Source organism: Photinus pyralis, unplaced genomic scaffold (assembly GCF_008802855.1).
Source record: "Photinus pyralis isolate 1611_PpyrPB1 unplaced genomic scaffold, Ppyr1.3 Ppyr1.4_LG10, whole genome shotgun sequence".
Classification (NCBI taxonomy): domain Eukaryota; kingdom Metazoa; phylum Arthropoda; class Insecta; order Coleoptera; family Lampyridae; genus Photinus; species Photinus pyralis.
Window position 1 is genome coordinate 4,145,992 of NW_022170250.1, and position 20,886 is coordinate 4,166,877.

The following is a 20,886-nucleotide window of genomic DNA, read 5'->3' on the forward strand; positions in this document are numbered from 1 at the left end:
TAATTACGTGCACTACAGTGGATTAAGTGGTAGAGCAACCTCGATCGCAAGAATAAAGTCAACATAATAAAATATAATATACATAAGACTGCTTAATATAGGTACATATTATATACATAAATCGACGAACTTATTGCTAAATTAATATACATTGGCAACTAAAAAATCACATCAGTCAGGAGTCCAGCGGTTAATTTATTATTGACGACGTTCGGTGCGGCCCGTGAAACGAATAGTAACCGGTTGCACTCTCATGTTTGAAGTAAGAAATTGTTGCAAGGTGCTAACACCGTCACGTGGTGCTCTATCAAATGGATAACCCATGGAACGGCGATCGGGATACAGCCTGTCCTTAATACCGCAATAGCTTGACGCGTCGTTACACGGCACCTGGGTATCTTGAACAACCTAAAAATTGTCGCTTTAGTCTAAGAGATGACACTGAAAACAACACGTACCCTGTCGTCTGCATAGTTCGATATCATGACAAAGAGATGGCAGCGCAATCCTTCGGGAGTGCCCTTCGCTATGAGCAAGTGTTGGGGCCATCCGCATCCGCAGAAATTAAATTGTTCCAGTGCGTCACCTCCCGCGGGCCTATTCGCTTCTAGGTTACGGAAGGTTCGCTCGAAGGGAATGGTCACGGAAGACTGATCCGATCGGCGAGTAATGGTGTTCTGACCCTGTCTCACTGAAAGAATCATAAACGAATCCGTTTACCACAGATAGAGGGTAGCACTTACGGTTTACTACAAAACGATCCAACTCCACAAACAATCCCTTCTGATCTTGGAATAACCAAGGGTTGCCTCTCTCGTCGGCGGCAGGTGCGATGAAAATTCTGCACGTCCCCTGACGCGCACCTCCTGTGTTATTCACGTTGATGGTGTAGTTGAAGGCTCGGTGATTCAAGTGGGTGAATCTGACGAAGACGGAGCCACGAGGTTGGAAGTCCATGCCGCGTGAAAGATCGACGTCGGATTGTTGCCAAAAAGTTTGCAGTTCGTTTTGCGGCGCCCCTTGCGCTTGCACCGAGCAGGATGTAACCGTAACCCCGTCATAATTTAACTGAGCAAATCGTTAGCATTTCTACCAAAAACCTAGGCTTTCACTGACCTGATTCACTGTGTACCTTGGTAGCGAGTCTTTCAGCTGTTGGAAGATGTAGTCAATGTACGCGTGCCATCGGTAAAATGCAGGATCCCGCATTGCGGTTGTCGAGTCGCCAATTACACCGAATGATTCCTAGTCCAACAAAACGTTAGAACAGTTACAAATAGGCAGGTACACACCAAGTGACGATGATCAGGGTCGTGACAGTACGAGATGAACACGTGGCCATAGTTGTGGAGGTCTCCATAGAAAGCTCTGTTCGGTGAGATGATGCTAGATTCAATCATGTTGCCAAGAACGTCGATACCTTCGAATTCGGTAAGTGTGACGTTATTGCCCCTTTCCTGGAAGACTATGGCGTAATCTTGCGCCACCGAGATGAGTAACTTACGTCTTGGATGACCCCGGAATTGATAGCCGCAATGATTCTGTCCCTCCAACGTTCCATTGTTCCAATGTCGGCCTTAACTTGATCTTGCTCCCTATTTAGATCCTTCAGCGTTTGGTTCGCGACCCGAGCCGGATAAGATCGACTGGCCACCATGCTGTCCAGTTTCGGAAAGTACGCCTCGGTGATTGGTGCACGCCAGTCGACCAAGCGGGTGACTCGCTTCAAAGAGTTGGAGAAGCGCTCGAAGTTATATCTGCAAGGTTACTGATTTACGGGTACAAGTCGGTGGTAAGTAAGTACCTGGCCATGATTTGCTGGTGCATGTAGTAGAAGAGCTCGCCTCGACGATTCTTGTTGACGATCTCTCTGGGTCCGTTGAATGGGTAGACCAAGTGCCAGTGCCAGTGGTGGAGATTAAGGCCGACGTCTTCGCGGAAGTAGGCGACGCGGTGCTCTTCCTCCAGGTTCGACGCGGTGAAGTCGATTGGGATCTCGATCGGCAACTAAGACAGATGATGCAGAGTGGGAGTGGTAACTTGGTATCTTACTCTAGAACCGGTCGGTACAATTGTCGCTTCCTCTCGGACCTTGGAAAACGTCTTGCTGTCGAGGAACTTGTCGGGGAAAGACTGCATGAACGACGGTAAATCCAAGTCCTGCGTATCCGGTCGGTGAAGGAGTGCGACGGACAGACAGTAGTTGAAGAGGTAAGGGTTGACGCGATCACGAGCGTAAACTGCCATCGATTGTAACTCGTCGATATTCCTCATTCCTGTATAATACAGCACCTGATATTCCCATCAACAGTCCTAATACCCATTACTCACCCATAAAGATATCAATCAGTTGTCCCGCAATCTGCCTATGGAACGGAAGAAACAGAGAGAAATTAGCATGACGTGGTAAATTAAGAATCTTTCCTAAACTGGGCAAAGAAATTTTCTTAACCGGAATTCTCTCGCCCGCTTCTTCGCCAAATCGGTTGAACAGCTGCACGCCCAGGTGTTGATATTGTGGAGGCTAAACAACTCATTATAACCAGGATGAAGGGAAACTGTTACTCTTACCAAATAGTCAGTTGGCATATCAAATACGGAATTCTTCTCCCCTTTGGCCATGAAACATGGTTCGGTGGGATTTTGAAGGAGAAGCAAAAGGTTCTTCTTGTTCGCCATTGCAACCACAGGAAAATGAGGACCGACTCCTAAGCTGTTACCTGAAGAACTAGGGTTTCGCTGAGAGCACTCCGGTTTTATAATCCCAACGTAATCTGTTTGTTAATTCTGCAAGGGAAGTGGGCTTGACCGCAACTTTATTCTTTACCACAAAATAGGTTCATCATTGCATTGAGGTAGATCAAAAATAAAAAAAGATATCTTGTGATAACGGTTAAGAATGTATACAGGGTGTTCATGTCGTAGTTCTCAGTTTTAACACTTTTAATTGCCCATACTAAACATTTTCCATAGGGTCTTCCTTGTGCAGAGCTGGGCAGTATTCGATTTTGTAAATACCTTTTAGTATTCAAATCCTTTAAAGTATTCAAATACTTTGTAATTAAATACTTTTATGGAAGCAGTATTTGTATTTGTAATTCAAATACTTTCACAAATATTTAGTATTCGAATACTTCGCATAGTATTTGAATACGTAACCTTCCTTTTTTACCAAAAATCGACTACACCAAAATTTCTCGGGAAAACACTTTTTTTTATTAATTTTGGTGCGTAGAATCCGAAACAATTCGTACTTTTTCGATTAGATTTTTCAATCAAAACTTATAGACTAGAAACCAATTTCGAAAGAAAATTCAAAGGACTGTAACTTTTGAATTAGTAGCCCAATCTTGGAACTGTTTGAAATTATGGATTCTACAGGCCCCATTCTATAATAAAAATTTTGTTTCCGGTCGTTCTGAGACAATTTTTTCTTCGGGCCTCAATAAAAGGCAGTATGTATAACCTTCCATTTTTACCAAAAATCGACTACACCAAAATTTCTCGGAAAAACACTTTTTCTTATTAATTTTTTTTAGTCTTATCCACGCTTCTTTAGCTAGACCCTTCTTCACGTCCCCTCCAACCCTTGTCACAACCGTGTCCCTCCTTTTTTAGCAACCTACAATCTTTCGCGCCATTTTCAAGACTTTCCCTATTCTCCACGCCTCCTTTACGCTTGCTTCGAGCCATTTTCATAACTTTGTTGAATCTTTTCCGCCCCTCTTTCTGTCTTTCTTCACGCTTGCTTAAAGCTTTCATCACGCTGAAAGTCTTCTTTACGTTTGCCTCGATATTCCTCTTCGCCACCATCGAGGTTTCTTTACGCCACCTCCTTCACACTCTTTTAGGTCTTTTTACGCCAGTTTTAAGCTTTTTCTTTGCATCCTTCGACCCTTATTCTCGCGCCTACTTCGAGCGTTCTTCTCACCTATACCGTCGAGTATGATCCTTCACGTCTGCTTCTAATTCACTACACACCTTTTGTAGTGTTTTTCTCGCCTCCTTCCACCCTTCTTCGCCCCTTCTTTTCGCGTCTGTTTCGATCCTTTTTTGCGTCTTCTTCACAATCCCGTTAAGATTTATTCACGACCATTTTCAGTATTCTTCACATTTGCATCTACTACCCCTCTACACGCCTCCTTCAAATATTTTTGTCTTCCTCACGCCTGTTTCAAAGTTTCCCGCCGTTTCCTCTTTACGATCCCCTCGATTCATGATTTCTTCGAGTCTTCTTCATGCATTCTTCAACGTTCTTCGTTACTCCCTCCAGACAATTTGTTCGCGTTTTCTCGCTCTTTCTTTAAGGTTTCTTCAAATCTTCACGCTCGCTTTAGACCTTCGTCACACTTTCTGCGACCCTTCACGCCTTCTTCAAACCTTTTCGATGCATCCTTTCTTCTTTCACCAGAATCAGTTGTTTTTCCACTGTCCCCGGGACAAAAAATTGCACATTTTCACCGCATTTTCACAAAAAAATCCGATACAACTGAATGTCGAACGATCCCCGAGATCGTTTTTGGGCCGTAACTTTTTGAGCCGATGGTCTGCGTAGCTGAAGATAAATAGCCTGCACCTTTCTTATATCCCGAAGAACATGTGTACCTACCAATTTTCAAAGCGATAGTACGTTTCTAAACAAACTTATAGTGCACACGAACAGACAGACGGACGGACAGACAGACAGACAGCAATACAAAATTTTAACAATATCGAGAATCGTTACTAAAAAAAATGCGCTATAGTGGCTACATTGTCTGTCGGGTTCGTCTGTTCGTTATACCTACAGCTGTCACTATCGGATCTTTATTTTAAGAGTGCCCTATTTTTTTCGCGATTTCTTTCGTTATGGAAACTAAAGTACTAGTCAATATCCTCGCCAGTAAAGTGTCATTTTCCTGACTTTTATGTAATTTTTTAATTTTTGAAAGTTTGACAGTAGGTGTCTCTTATTCTTTCGGAAAAAGAACTGTTACGGCGGAAATGGGGTTTTTGTAAATCATTCGCAATAATGATTTGCCATATTTAACATCTGATGCAATTTGTATGCACCTTGATTATCTATAAAGTATTAGGAGTAAAATAAATAAGTATTTAGGAATTACAAGCGTATTTAGTGTAATTATTGTAGTTACGCCTCGCGAAGGAGTACAAACTTATCAAGTTCGTACATTCAAAAAAATTACTAAAAACTAGGTTATTTCAGTTGAAGTGTAGGTGAATGTCCGGTAAAAGCGGAAGTCGTATAACAGTGAACATATTTAAGCTGAAACGAACTCTTGAGCGCGTAAATCCCATAACCAGTTTGTTGTGGGGCACCCTGTATGTGAGCATCATTTGAATTGCCGCCTTGTTTCATTTTGGCTTACTGCCAACCAACCAACGAGAAAGTCCCAACCGGAACCGATCCTCAAACTGGGTTAGCGTAGCGTCAGCCCGCCATTTTGTTTTGCGTTTCTTGTACTCTTTTGCAAATTTCCGCGCTTTCCAGAACCTAAAAGAAAAATGTCGCATAGCCGCAACGATTGCAGAATTTACGTTGGAAATTTACCGCCCGACATTCGCACGAAGGACATCCAAGATCTCTTCTACAAATTCGGTAAGGTAACATTCGTCGACCTGAAGAATCGCCGCGGCCCCCCGTTCGCGTTCGTCGAATTCGAAGATCCGAGGTGAGTCCACTTTCCTTTCGTCCTTCACCGCCCTTTAATTCTCGTCGAACTTTTAGGGATGCGGACGACGCGGTCCACGCACGAGACGGCTACGATTACGACGGTTACCGTCTTCGAGTCGAGTTCCCCAGAGGGGGCGGTCCGAGCTTTCGAGGCCGCGGTGGCGGAGGCGGCGGCGGCGGTGGACGCAACCGAGGGCCACCGGCACGTCGGTCTCAGTTTCGAGTTTTAGTCACAGGTTTGTAATAAACCTAAAAGTCTTATATGTGATTGATACCCCGCAGGACTGCCTCCTTCCGGATCCTGGCAGGATCTTAAGGATCACATGCGAGAAGCAGGTGATGTATGTTTTGCAGATTCTTTTAAGGACGGTTCCGGAGTGGTAGAGTTCTTGCGCTACGAAGATATGAAATACGCAATTAAGAAATTAGACGATTCACGATTTAGATCGCATGAGGTGAGTGTGGTTGTTTTCTTATACAAAGTCTATGTGGCGAGTTGTTTTTATTGGTTTTGTGTTTATTCTGTGGTTTTGTATTTGTTTAATGAGTGTAATCTGTGGACTTACCGGATTTATCACTTCTATTTTTATTAAACATTTATGAATGTGATACCTACCACTTTGAATTTATACAGCGTGTTCTCACATACTGATATTTAAATTAAGTTGGCTAACTATAGTCCCATTTCGCAGGGATAAAAACTGCAGACTGTTTTTCTATGATCTAAGCAATCTGTGTGCGGAAATATACAAGGTGTTACATTGACAAAGTGGATTAGAAGAGGAGATAATGAGAAAAAGATTGATGATGTGCCAAGAATTGCAATTGGCTCGGTTTTGTTATTTTCATGTTGAATGGTATCCAAACTTTGCCGTTTCGGTATCTTTGAGGTTTTAAAAAAATTCAAAAATTTTCCAAATGTTTTGTAGCGATTTTTTGAATTATTTGAATATTTCGATTCCTTTTGAATTTTTTTGAACCACTAAATCGTCTTACTATCACTGCTGTGTTATATTTTTAAAAAGATAGTATATTAAAGTCCCTTCAAAAAAATAACACTACAAAAATTCAAAAATCTTTGAAATTTTTTTTGCGGTTTTTTTATCCGAACTTTTTTTAATTTCTGCATCTCTTTGAATTACTTTATCACCCCTGGTGTGTGATATATTTTTAAAAAGACAATTTAATAAGCTTTTAAGATTAAAATATACAGGGTGGTCCATTTAAAAAAAATGAGTTTAGCTCCATAATTTTTTACCTGACCTGTATACTTATTTCGACGACACATTACTCGAAAATCATAAAGAAACTTAAATTTTTCGTTTAACTAAGAAAATATACGTTAATTCTGAAATTGACAATTTTTTCGATTTGATTTTGGTCCAAAAAGAGAGAAAATTTTAAAATATTCGCCTGCTTAAGAGATACGCGGGAAAATCACAAAATTGTTAATTTCAGATTCAGAATGATCTATAAGTTAGACAGAAAAAGTTCTTTATAATGATTGTCGAGTCATCTGCCGTTTTCAAAATAAGTATACAGGGTCAGGTAGTAAAAATAAAAGCTCATTTTTTTAAATGGAATAATAATAATAATAATAGTGTTCAAAAAATTTATTAACTTCAGCAAATCTGTACAATCTATCACACGAATGATCTTTGAATTTTTGAATTACTTGAATCTTTTTTAATATCCCCGGTGTGTTAAATTTTTGAAAAGTCTTCAAAATATAAGGTTAAAAAAGATTCAACAAATAAAAATTCAAAAATCTTATTGAAATTAAGTGAACTTTTTTTAAATTTTTTAATTCTTTAACCTCTTTCAATTTTTTTTAATCACTTAAAAAGAGAATTTACTATCAAATTTTTTTAGATTAACATATACAGGGTGTTCCATTAAAAAAAATGAGGTTAGGTCCGGGAACTTTTTACCCGACCCTGTTTACTTATTTTGAACCTGGCCCCATTTTTTTTAATGAAACTATATTTTAATTTAAAAAGACCGTTTAACTTTTAAAATTTAACAGCAAAACATTAAAAAAATTCAATATTGGTTCAAAAAGATTAAGGAATGTTTTTGAATTATATATTTGAATCTTTTCTAATTTTTTTTAATAGTCTTGTTGAATTTGTTTGAACCACTTGAATCTTTTTTTTAAATATCCCTGGTGTGTGTTTGTTAAAAGACAGCATATTAAAGTCTTCAAAAATAGAACACTAAAAAAATTAAAAAATCTTTTTTAACTTGTAGATATTTTTTTGAATTATAACATGTTTTAATTTTTTTAAATCTAATAGTTTTGATTTTTTTGAATCGCCTGAATCTTTGTTTAATGGATGTGTTATGTTATTGACAATTTTGATTGCATAATATTCTCTTCAAAAATATAATACACAAAATTCAAAGAAATTCAAAAATATTTGAAATTTGTTCGAATTGCTTGAAACTTTTTAATATCATCACGTGTGTGTTATGTCATGGAAATGTTTTTATAGCATACTAAAGTCTCTTAGAAAACATCACAAAAAATCGAAACAAATTCGATAGATTCAAAAAGATTCGACAGGTTAAAAAAATTTTGTTGTAGGAATTTCTTTGAATTATTTGAACACTTAATTTTTGTAAATCTTTAATTTGAACCTTTTTTTAAAATCATCCCTGGTGTATTGTTTTGAAAGTGTTGATAGCATATTAAAGTTTCTTCAAAAATATAGCACAAAAATCAAGGAAATTCAATAGATCCAAAAAGATTCAACAGATTTAAAAAAATTCAAAAATTGTTTAAATCTATTTTTGAAGTATTTTGTATCACTTGAATCTTTTCTTAATATCCTTGGAGTCTTATATTTTTGAAATAATAACATTATTCTCTTCAGAAATATATCGCTAAAAAGAAAATTATTTTGTATTTCTGTTCCCTGTTGTGTTGTAATTGAAAATGTTGATAGCATATTAAAGTCTCCTCAAAAAAGTCAAAGAATAATTCAAAACTATAGGGATTTTTTAAATTGGAACATTTTCTTTAAATTCTTTTAATTTTTTTTAATGTTATCACTTGAATTTTTTTTTTGAATAATGAATTTCTTTAATGTCCAAGATGTGTTATATTTTTGAAAAGATGGCATCTTTTGAAAAATATAGCACTAAAAGAATTCAAGTTCTTTGAAATTTGTAGGTTTTTTAAATTAGTTTAAATGTTTTTAGATTTTTCAATCTAAAGTATTGTTGAGTAATCTCAAGTTTCAAAATAAATAAGTTTACCTTGTCAGGCAATAAAAGCTATCGGACCTAACCTCATTTTTGAAATGAAACACTATATTTTAATCTAAAAAGACCATGTATCTTAAAAAACCGTAAAACATAAAAAAATGCAATATCAGTTGAAAAAGATTGAGCAAAGATAACAAATTCAAAAAATTTTTGAATTTTTTTGGAATTTGAATATTTTTTAAATCTTTGAATTTTTGAATCACTTCAATCTTTTTTAATGTCCCTAGTGTGTTATGTTATTGAAAATGATAAATGATAGCATATTAAGCTCTTCAAAAATATAACAATAAGAAATTCAATAGATTCAACAAAGATTTTAAATCAATCAATTCACGTAATTTTTTGTGCGGATTTTTTGAATTATTTGAACTTTAAAAAAATTTTGAATCTTGTTTAAATATCCCTGGATTAAGGTCTCTTTTTAAAAATAACACTAAAAGAATTTAAAAAAATTCAAAATTTTACTACTTACTTTTTGAAATATTTTGAAAGTACTTATTTCACTGGAATCTTTTTTGTTTTCATCCTTGGTGTGTTATACTTTTGAAAAGTGAATTTGATATCTTATATTAAAATATACAGGGTGTTTCATTTAAAAAATGAGTGTAGGTCCGATAAATGTTTTCCCTGACTCCGTATACTTATTTTGAAAACGGCAACTTCGTATAAAATAATTAAATATAGGGTAATTCTGAAAATGACAATTTTTTGATTTTCCTCCATATCTATTAAGTTTGATTCAAAGACCACATGACGTCTATATTACTTTTTGGATAGCACCATTGCGGAGATACGCTATAAGTGTTGAAAATGTCGATTTTTGGATTTTTTGTTTTTGAAATTTCTAAAAATTTTCCGAATAAAACGTTTGTATCAGTTTCTAAAATAGTAAAAGTAATGTGCGATAGGTGGCGCTATTTCTTATAGGTCTAGGATGGTTTTTGAATTATTAAAGGTGACGTCACAATACGTTTCTTTAGCTGATCCAGGTTTTATTCTGGATTTCTACTTAGTCGAGGATCGATGTGACTTGTATAGTTTCATCTCAGGATCAAGAAAATATAAAAATCGCAGACAATCACAAATTTGTTTTTGCACTGCTTTAGCGTTTAACAATTGTATCATCAATAAATCAGCGAATCCTAGTTTTTTACAGCAAATGTTTATTTAGGGCGAAGTGTCTTATATTCGTGTAAAGGAAGATCGTGGCGCTAGCGATCGTCGGTCCGGCGGTCACTCAAGAAGTCGCTCGTACTCGCCGCGTAGGCGTGGCTCGCCCACGTACAGCCCGGTCAAACGCAGTTATTCCCGTAGCCGTTCCCGTTCGTAAGACCTTAAGCTGTATGCTTTAGAAGTAGATCGGAATGGTTTTGTATAACTAAGCAAATGTATGTATCATTTTCACAACTGTTTTTTTTTTACTGCTTTCGCGTTCTTTCTGTAAGTCTTAACATTCCTCGCTATTATGGGAATATTTCATTTGTTTAAAAGCAAGACTTGACCTTCTGATGTGAGTTAAAAGCAATCGACATAACATGATTTTATTTTGTGTTCAGTAATCGGATGTAGTCATCATTGTTTGTCTAGACAGTATCAAAAGTCTATTCTTGCTCTTAATAGGTTTAATTTTAAATTTTTCAACAAATTTATTAATGTAACTTTGTATGTAATAAGAGGTGCTCTAAAACTGCACAAGTTTTAGATCATCTTTTTATAATAAAATAGTGACTAATTGTATTTTTTGTTGCCTGTTCGTGGGATGGGTCAAATAAACGAAATCACTTGAACACATGTTACTTTTTGGATGCAAGAGGATAGGAATGAATGTTTGGAGGATCACTTTAAGGAGGATTAACGGAAATACGAAGGATTTCGTCTTTTAGTTGGAAATTACTCTCGTACCGCTTGACGCTTTTCTCGACAAATTTCACTAGGACCAAACTTTGGTTTGGTTTCGGCTTAAGTTTGGACCACGTGGGATTTGATTGTCAAAAAAAAAATGTATAGGATCAGATTTCGGATTTCTTGGAATGCTTAATTGGAGGAGGATGTTTTATGTCGTTCGGGAGCATAGGAATTTAGGAAAAAAAACGTTAGGATCATCTACAGGATTTTTGAGGGATTTTGAGGAGGATTTTTGGCTTTTGGCGATTAAGAGGATTGCTTGTGTTTGGGATTAACCGGATCATCTTCAGGTATTCTTGTATGTTTTGCCATTGTTTTCTTATTTTTTAAAACATTATGAGTAAGTGCGACTTGTTTTCCTTTTTTTTACTAATTTAAATATCTATTGCATGCTTTTCTTTAATTAAAAATAAATGAACGAGTGTGATGAGTGATTGGTTGATAAAAGCTTATTTTAATAAATGTATATTTTGTACTGGATCAACTAATGATAATTACAGCTCATTTGTTTAGTAAGCGTTACATTTTAGGATTCGATCAGATTTGTAAAATGGGTAGGTATGTACATTCGGTAAGTAAGTTTGTATGCATTGTAAGGTTATGTGTAATAAATTTATATACTGGTGTACGCTTTTTTTATTTAACCTAATAAACAGACCTTACTACATAATGTACAATGGTTATAAGTTTTCTCTATACTATCCCTCCTCTGGAGTTCCACAGGGGTCCAATTTGGGTCCTTTATTGTTTCTTTTATATATAACCAGTCTACCCAAAACGCTCGTAGTCTTGATGTCTCTTTCACTCCTGCACTACTAGGAGTAATTTCAAAATTAAGTTTATTTATTTTCGTTTATATTAGTTTACGGTTTTTTCAACTATTTAGTATAGCAAGGTTAAGTGGAAGAACAGATGGCATGATTTTATTGTCAATCTGAAATTCGCCTTGCACTAACTTTGTCTCTTGTTCATTATCTTTTTTGTTTAATTAAATAAAGGCAGTATTGTTATTTGTTTTGCTATATATGGTTTATCTTTTATGCGTTTATTTACTTAATTTTATTTTTGGATTTACTATTACCTACTTATTAGATAGATCATTTTTTCTACTTTTAATAATTTGCTATTTTTTTTTCTCATTTAGCATTTGGCTAACATTGTCTTAGAATTGACGTGTTTTGCTATTGAACAATAAATCCATTATTCTTATTATTAACTTCTTAGGCCCGAAGATCGCCCTCGAGGTTGAAAGATGGAATACCAAGATGATAATACGAAGTCTACATGACAGCCAATGATACAACTATAAAATATTATACTCCATTAATGTAATAATTATAAAAATCAATAAACGAAATTATTATTATTAACTTTTACTTGTAAATATAAGATTTGACCACCCACCCTATAAAGGTTTTAAACCTATCTTGCCTCCCCTAACTAGCCCACTTTAATTAGAGGGGGGTGCCATGATCTATGTTATTATTTGCATATAGGAATGTTTTACGGCATTTTATAGGAAGCGATATCAAGCTATCGCAGAGCCTATGTTGTCCCACCTCCCTGAAGCTTGTGTCCACCTCGAGCTTGGCAGCTCATCTGGTACCGTATTGACTGTCATCCAGGATATATTGTGACGCCACACCCACACGGGTGTATACCATCTGTGACCCTCAAGTTAAACCTTTTGTAATGTCACATTAGTTCCTGGAAGGGTAGTTGAGGTACTATGTAAATGGAACTCGCCTATATACACAGAATTTGTACACTGGATGTTCACTGTAAGTCCAAGTGGCAACGATATGGACGTTCATTCAAGGTACATTCCTGGTCTCGTTTTATTGCACTATATTTACAAATAAAACAGGTACTTTGGAAACGATATCTATTAAAAACTGTTCGTACAACAGCGAGGGATATAAAATGTAACAAAAAATTCACGTCCTTGTCTTGGCTCTTTTGAGCCGTTTAGAAATTGCTTCTTGAGAAATGTTTTTGAATGTTTGCATCTCAACTGCTAAAAACAAAAATGGTATCGATGAGACCCAGACAATTTGCTATTATTTATATTTTATAGAAAATTCGGATCTGTTTATAGCAACGATATGGCGTGCCCAAAGCTTTGCTTTATATGTACTTTTACCTGAATCGTGTGTGTTATACTGTAAAGGGTATTATTTGATTAAGTATTTATTTATGAATCCATGTTAAAATGTAATATCAGTGTGATATTGCTCTGCAGATGTCCAACAGTTATTTCCGTGGAGTGTACCTTTATACAGTTCCGGTTATTTGCTGTAAATCTTGCTTTTCGTTTCGTGCGAACGGTAGCTCTTAGCAATACAGGAAAAGGGATCTTCTAACTTTTCTTGTGTTTATTATGTGGGGTCTGGACGTGAGATGATCGACTTATACTTACATTGCCACGTGTACTTTTTTGTGTTAATTTAATGGATCGATGTCGGAGTAAAGACTGCCTATGTTTTTTATATACATGCAATTTACCTCTTTATGAATGTAATATATATTTATGTTCTCGGATTGCGTAAAAGCGGGATTGGTTGAGTTTTGCTTTGGTTCCTTTCGGTTTTTCTGCTCGACACTCTGAAATTATAAAAAAAAAACAGAAATCTTAGTAAGCAAGGGTAGTCGAAGGTACAAAAATTATCCGCGAAAATAAAAAAAAAAAGCGCGGAACAATGTTCTAGCGTCGGTGGGTCTGAATTGGAGTAGGGCCAGAATTAAACTCGTGTATAAATCTGTGCGATTCACAAGTCGTCAGGTCAGGAGCAGTATACTTGATGCGTTTTTTCGTGTTTCGGGTGGAATATAATGGCAATGAATCACTGTTTTACGTAGTTCTACGTTTTCGCAAAGATCGCCGTTTTTTATTAGGTTCGATGTACGATTGAAAAAGTGTAGTGGGTGTTTAGCCATCGGTAATTTTCGATTGCCGCCGCGGACGTAGAGGGGCGGGTCTACGGGAGAGTCCCAGCTATGCTCAACTCGTCATCGACTCGCTTGGCATTGGTATATGTGGAATATGCGAGCAATTTTCCTTGTGAAACGGGCGAGCTCTCATTGGTATACGCTCGGCATTGGTGTGAACACTGACTAGAACCGTATAACGCTTCAGAAATGCAGGCAAGCGGTTCGTATGAACCCTGTAGGCTCGCTCGAGATTAGTATGAACTTTGTTTTTTGACCGGAACAGTATAACGTTCCAGAAGTTCGGGCGAGCCGTTGGTTTATGCCGATCTCGCCCCCGGTTCGCTCGGAATTGATGTTTTGTAACCGAAACCGTATAACGGTTCAGAATTTCGGGCGAGCCGTTGGTTTATACCGATCTCGCCTTCGGCTCGCTCAAAAATAGTATGAAATTTTTGTTTTGTGACCGGAACCATATAATACGCTCCAGAGTTTCGAACGAGCCGTTGATTTATGTCGATCTCGCCTTCGACTCGCTACGTATTAATGAGAAAATTGGCGTTAAACTTCGACAATATACTTAGGTAGTATGTTGCTATTTACTTGACGTAAAAAGCATCCTCTATGATTTTAACCGCAAAGCTTAAGTTAATGTAAAAAGACAATTTTGACATGTACAGGGTGGCCAAATAAGATTGCGAGGTACTGTATCTGGGAGCCTGTCCGTCGTAGAGGCTTGCGGTAAAAAAAAATTTATTACTAAAACGGCCACGAGAAAAACCTGGAAAATATTTTTAAGTTTCTGCAATGGCCGCTAGGGGGCGTAACTGCAATGTGGAATCTAAAGTCACTAGATATAGAAAGTACCGCAGTCTAAGACCGCAATCATCCGCCATTTTTGGGCAAATTTGCTGCCAACTTTGATAAATAAAATCTGAATACCTGTCATTTTTTATAACCTAACTTCATAGTACTGTCATGTTTTATAAAAATATCAATGAATAAAGAATACCAGGAAGCAGCATTAATCAAGTGGTATACGAGAGAGAGTGCGACGGAAGTCGGCCATTTGCAAAAGCCACTTAAGAGTCATTTTTGTTGTGGCTGTTGCAGTGACAAAAAAAGGAATGGTTAGTTGTTGTGCTTGTGGTTGCTCCAAAACAGAAAAAAATAAAACTTTGGGAATTACATTTCATGTGTAAGTATTGATACCAATATTATTTTTACATAGTACATGTAAATTTACAAATTTTTTATCGGAATGTAGTTTGAGGTTAGTTAAACAAAAGTCATAGGCGGAGTAGANTATTGTACTGTACAGGGTGGCCAAATAAGAATGCGAGGTACTATATCCGAGAATCTATCCATCGTAGAGGCTTGCGGTAAAAACTGTATTACTAAAACGGCCACGGGCAAAACCTGGAAAATATATTTAAGTTTCTGAAATGACCGCTAGGGGGCGTAACGGCAATCTGGAATCTAAAAAAGTAATGTTTCTGTGAATTTCGCTATATTAACCTAACAAAAAAATATCAGGTCTTTGAAGTTGACGATAATCTGAACAATTTTTCCTGTATCTCTAAAAATGAAGTGGTGGGGGGTATTCAAAGGTTTCCGTAAAGAACACCCTGTATCTTCGAAACAACTGAGCCGATTTTAACAAACTCGGGTTAATTGAAAAGAGTTATTCTTCGGCTACAAATATTATAATATTTGAAGTTTTGTTAGTTTCACATATCGCCGCTTGAGACTCTTTTCGATATTCCGACAGAAATGGTTAATTTTCTCAAAAAAAATTAAATGCATTGGTTCGATTTTTTTTTCATGAAAAAGTGGCTAAAATCTAAATGATGCCTAAACAACCTCGCGAAAACCTCATCTCGATATCTTGTTCCTAACCTAAAATTTAGGCCAAAGAAAATTTTATACCCTCAAAATTTTATTTTTTTAAGCAAATTTTTCCGGAATTGTTTTTATTATATAATTTGTGGCCCTAAATATATATATATATATATATATATATATAACGCGAGTTTGTTTAAATCGGCTTAGCCGTTTCGAAGATACAGGGTGTTCTTTACGGAAACTGTTGAATACCCCCCACCACTTCATTTTTAGAGATACAGGAAAAATTGTTCAGATTATCGTCGACTTCAAAGACCGGACATTTTTTTGTTAGGTTAATTTAGCGGAATTCACAGAAACATCACTTTTTTTAGATTCCAGATTGCAGTTACGCCCCCTAGCGGTCATTTCAGAAACTTAAAAATAGATTTGCTCGTGGCCGTTTTAGTAATAAATTTTTTACCGCAAGCCTCTACGATGGATAGATTTTCAGATGCAGTACCTCGCATTCTTAGTTGGCCACCCTGTACTTGCGTTAAGTTTTTCATATTTGTATTAATTTCTGTCAAAATATAGTCCCGGCCTAGGACACCCCTTTGTTTTTCTTGAAATTGACTCGTCCATCAGTTTGAATTTTAGTTTTTTTTAAATGGCGGAAAATTCTCATTTTATAGAAAATATGCCTTTTCGTGGCCACAGAAAGCTTCCAGCAAAATCTTAGAAAGTTTTAAGACCCCTCACGGACATTCCGCGCTCTATTTAACTCAAACTCGGAAAAAAAGTCTCACTGATGACGTCATCGGTTCATGGTTTAAGGTTTTTTTTTGCAAATTGACGGGCGAAGGTGTGAGGGTTTAGGTTCAGCATATGAATGTCACCTCAACTTTTCACGGAGGACTCGATCCGTCGAAAAACTTGACGGAGAAGTTTGGCTTTTTGTTTTCGAGTCGTACTCTCGTTTCCCAAATAACACAAGTGCGTACATTGCAAATACATAGTAGGTACAGCGCTGGATTTATGGACGTACACTTACAGTTCATGTACGTACATGGTACGTTATTTTTGTACATGCTAGGTACGTATTCTGTCGTACGTACATTAGACGTACTGTTATGTATGTATAATGTACTTACTCTTGCTGCCTTACCTACTTGTACAAAGTGGTGCAAAAATAACGTACCATGTACGGAGTGCTCTCTAGAACCTCTGGTTACAGTGTGCCTGGCCATATTCATGCGTCACGAGGCGCCACTGCTCCATTTAAAAATGTCAATATTATTTTAGCCTTTCACCTTCCTTATATCGAAACAAGCGCATCCATTATCTGAGAGGGGGAGGTGTAACATTACTGGTAAATTTAAATTGCCATTTCTACGTGGGTCTACGTGAACGCATCTCTTAAATACGAAGCGGAGGTTGTAACAAGAATAGTACATTTAACTCATCATATTTTCTCCTTTTCCTGCAGGAGGTGGGGGGATAGTCGGATACATTTTTCTTGGGCCTGAAAGCGAATACTTTTTGGTAGCAAACGAGAATCCCATGGGTTTATATTTTTATTAATTTTTATATTATAAATGCGGATACAGGTTAAATGGGACTTATATGGTTTGGCCTTTCATCTTCGTACGTTCTAGTAGGTGCTTCAAAGTACATCATGTCAATTAAGAAACACGCACCGATTAACACCGCCTTCATTCGCACATCCAAATTTGCAGGGAACAACAATCCGAAGCAGTCTTCCTTGCTGTTCACCGCCTGAAGATGATCGCTCGATTTCCTCAGTATCTTTCCGACCTGCGTGTTACCGTCGACGGACAGTATTTCGAAATCTTGACTCGAACAGCACGGCATCAAACTGCACGGGCCCTTGATGCGCAGCACGACCTCCCCGCTGTCGTTTTTGATCGCAAAGCTCGGCGAGAACAAGTTGCACTCTTGCTCGATGCTTCCGACCGGTGTCTCCGGCGGCGAGAACACCTCCATGCTTTGCAAGCAGCAGAAGAAACAGAACGCCTGGCACGCGAACGGTCGATTCATGTGGATCACCTCCTTTCCGAAGTTATCGAAGACCTTCATCTCGAACGAACGCTGCGCCTTGAAGCAGTTTCGCGCGCACGCGTCCGATTTTTCTTTTGCGTAGTACACCTTTTGCTCGTTCTTGTTGGCGATGTAGTATTGGTTTTCGGTTTCGAAATTCGCCACCGTTTGCAGCGCGTCGGTCGTTTGGTGTATTATTAACTGATCAATGTAGGCGAGATACTCCAGGCCGGGGGGGCAGTTTGGAATTTTTTGCGGTTGATTCATCCAAGAGTTGTTTGTGGCGGTCGGCTGGGTGGTATTCGGCCAAGGGTATTGAGACGCCTCGGGAGGTGATCGAACCGGAATTTGCGTCGTTACCGCAGGAAGCGGCGGTGGCAGCACTGCGTCGTGGGGTAAGGTAAACCCCATGTGGTATTCTTGAGGTGCTTGGTGTGTTGACTTAAAAAATTGTTCTTTTGCCTCGGTTGCCATCTTTAACCTTTCACAGTAACACTTCACACTGTTCTACTATCGCGCTGGAAATATTTTATAAAGCTTAACTTGTAGGAGGTAGCTAATTACTTATGTAGGAAGAAGTTTAATAATCAGGAAGTGCACATTAAACAATTGTAGTTATTTCTGGGATATAAAATGATTTTAAAACGCGTCTAATTGACATTAAATGCCGCTCTTGGCGTCTGTGGAATTCAGCTTTTTTTTCACTGAAATATTGCAGCACATTATCTTTTTTATACGTACGATATTTCGCTGTAACAGCGAAGTATCGTTTCGTTGCTAGCAGCAGAGAAGCGGAAAAGAGACAGAGAAAGTTTACTTCTCTGTCTCTTCTCAGCTTCTTTTGATTTCTATACCTGTGTTGACTAGCCGTTTATATATACAAGAAATTCCAGCATACTAATTTAAAAAAAATTGGACCATGGACGAGTGAGATCCGCTGACCAGTAGGAATTTCCGACCTAAAGGCGCCTTGTACGTAAAACTTTCGACTTGTTCGCGAAAACTCACTTCTCGTCCTTACTTTGACAACCCCGACGACGATAGCTGATCTTTTAGACTTAGGAAGAAGATAGAACAGAACAAATACTTTACTGACACGTGTAGTGTGCTTAACCACCAGGTTCTACGCTAAATTCACACTACGAGAACACGGAAATAAAGTGAAACCGGCAACGTTTAAAAAAGATCCCGCTTAAATTTGAAAAGCGGCGCGTTATCACCTGAAGTACACTAGGGAAGGAACGTAAAATAAAACACTGAAATTGTGAATAATGATCATTATTATCAAAATTGTGAAAGCCCGAAAATAATTGATGTACAGGGTGGCCAACTAAGAATGTGAGGACATTTTTTTGTTAGGTTAATATAGCGGAATTCACAGAAAAATCACTTTTTTAGATTCCAGTAAAGTCACTAAATATAGAAAGTACCGCAATCCATTGGGCTCGTGTGTTAGAAAGAGAACGCATGATTTTTGCCCAAAAATGGCGGAAGTTACCAGATTCTAGTTACAGTAACTTTAATGTTAGGGATTGTTCCACCTGTTTGGAGATATCTGTATATATTTTTATAAAACATGACAGTACTATGAAGTTAGGTTATAAAAAATTACAGCTATTCAGATTTTATTTGTCAATTTTTTAAGTTGGCAGCAAATTTGCCCAAAAATGGCGGATGATTGCGGTACTTTCTATATCTAGTGACTTTAGATTCCAGATTGCAGTTACGCCCCCTAGCGGCCATTTCAGAAACTTAAAAATATTTTCCAGGTTTTTCTCGTGGCCGTTTTAGTAATAACTTTTTTTTACTGCAAGGCTCTACCATGGACAGGTTCCCAGATACAGTACCTCGCATTCTTATTTGGATACCCTGTACATTAATGTAAGCAAGCCAAGGGTAAAAAGAGTACGACGGAGAAAAACCTTGCAGTTTGATTTGTACAGTCCAAAAGTCAGTTAACAAAATAATTTGTAAAATTATCAAGTTTTAACAGTGGTTAACAAAGATAGTAAATGCATATACACCAAGCTGGTTACACTCACGGTTAAAAACAGATTTTGGGAACAATGGGGCATGTACCTAAATTCTGAGAAAGGGCGAAGAGTACATGATGTGACTCATTTTTGGTGCAATAAAGCCCTTTTGTTAAAAGGAAGATGGAAAATGGCCTTGTAGGCAAATTCAACTATCTGGCAAATATGTGGAAATTAGCGTAATCTTGCCCCAAGATAGATAACTCGCCCCTAGTCTCGGGGCTTCGAGCTTACAGTTGAAAGTCGAACGGAATTGGGTCTCGTAACTCATTTGATTACAGTTTTTACCATTGCCGTGACGTAATCACGTAACCAACGTTAGTGCTCTCCAGATGGCTCAAACAGCTTTCCCCTTCTAAAAATTGCGTGCTTGCCATATCTCAAAAATGTGTGCATCGTAAGTTCTTCTACCCTACTAGAAGCTGCGAACAAGGAATTAGATGTTAGAGTTAGGTGTAGTTTTGGTTAAGAAGAAAGATAATTCCTATCGGTTTTGTGTCGACTAGAGGAAAATGAACGTTGTAATTCAGAAAGACGCTTATCCTTTACCGTACCTTAGTTCAATTTTAGACCTTTGAGAGACGCTAAATTTTTAACATTCGTTCTGCTTACCGACAAATGCTTTTATCCCCTGATTATCGACCTATTTCAGCCTTCACTGTACCTGGACACGTTTTATTTCAGTTTACTCGTATGCCTTTCGGCTTACATAATCCTGCAACTTTTCTGAGAACGTATTCTTGGTGCTGATTTAGAACCCTTTTGTTTACTTGACAGGCGTGTTAGAATTTTAGAATCCTCAGATAATCTTATTGGTGAATGGAAGATGGTCGCACTTCAAGAAGCCTTCGACATAGACATATTACATACAAGAAAAGTAACTGCGTATGGAATTTTTGTACTTTTTGGCGCTTCTAAGAACTTCAACGCCAAACTTGCTCCCAAATTCGTAGGACCCTACCAGATTAGAACCGTATAATTTCTAGATGGACTTACGAATTGAAAGGCAAAGTTTTTATGACGCCTGTGTAGGAGCGGGCTAAGAATTTTCCTACTGCATGTGGTAGAGGTCCACTAATCAATGGCAAACGTTCAGGTGGTTATGTTCCAAATTAATAAGAACAGAAACAAGTGGGGATTTAAGATGGAACAAGAGAAAGAACGTTAACATGATTTATAAGTTAAATAACA

General features: G+C 37.5%; 2 protein-coding genes and 1 pseudogene across 2 annotated transcripts; 1 reads left to right on the plus strand and 2 right to left on the minus strand.

Annotated features, from left to right (window-relative positions):
* Positions 1-53: 53 nt before the first annotated feature.
* LOC116161718 (phenoloxidase 1-like) lies at positions 54-2,741 on the minus strand. Its single transcript, XM_031475173.1, has 10 exons — positions 2,572-2,741; positions 2,332-2,524; positions 2,053-2,276; positions 1,805-2,007; positions 1,505-1,757; positions 1,293-1,457; positions 1,117-1,245; positions 744-1,068; positions 459-691; positions 54-408 (listed from the first exon to the last, which is right to left on the minus strand). The coding sequence occupies exons 1-10, from the start codon at positions 2,677-2,679 to the stop codon at positions 199-201; spliced, it is 2,043 nt and encodes a 680-aa protein (XP_031331033.1). The 5' UTR covers positions 2,680-2,741; the 3' UTR covers positions 54-198.
* A 2,655-nt stretch (positions 2,742-5,396) lies between these two features.
* LOC116161126 (serine/arginine-rich splicing factor 1B) lies at positions 5,397-11,475 on the plus strand. The gene is made up of 4 exons (XM_031474360.1): positions 5,397-5,672; positions 5,729-5,910; positions 5,957-6,129; positions 10,116-11,475. Exons 1-4 carry the CDS (start codon positions 5,506-5,508, stop codon positions 10,272-10,274), a joined length of 681 nt encoding a protein of 226 aa, XP_031330220.1. The 5' UTR covers positions 5,397-5,505; the 3' UTR covers positions 10,275-11,475.
* A 5,695-nt stretch (positions 11,476-17,170) lies between these two features.
* Positions 17,171-18,164, minus strand: LOC116161772 (annotated as a pseudogene).
* Between the last annotated feature and the right edge of the window lie 2,722 nt (positions 18,165-20,886).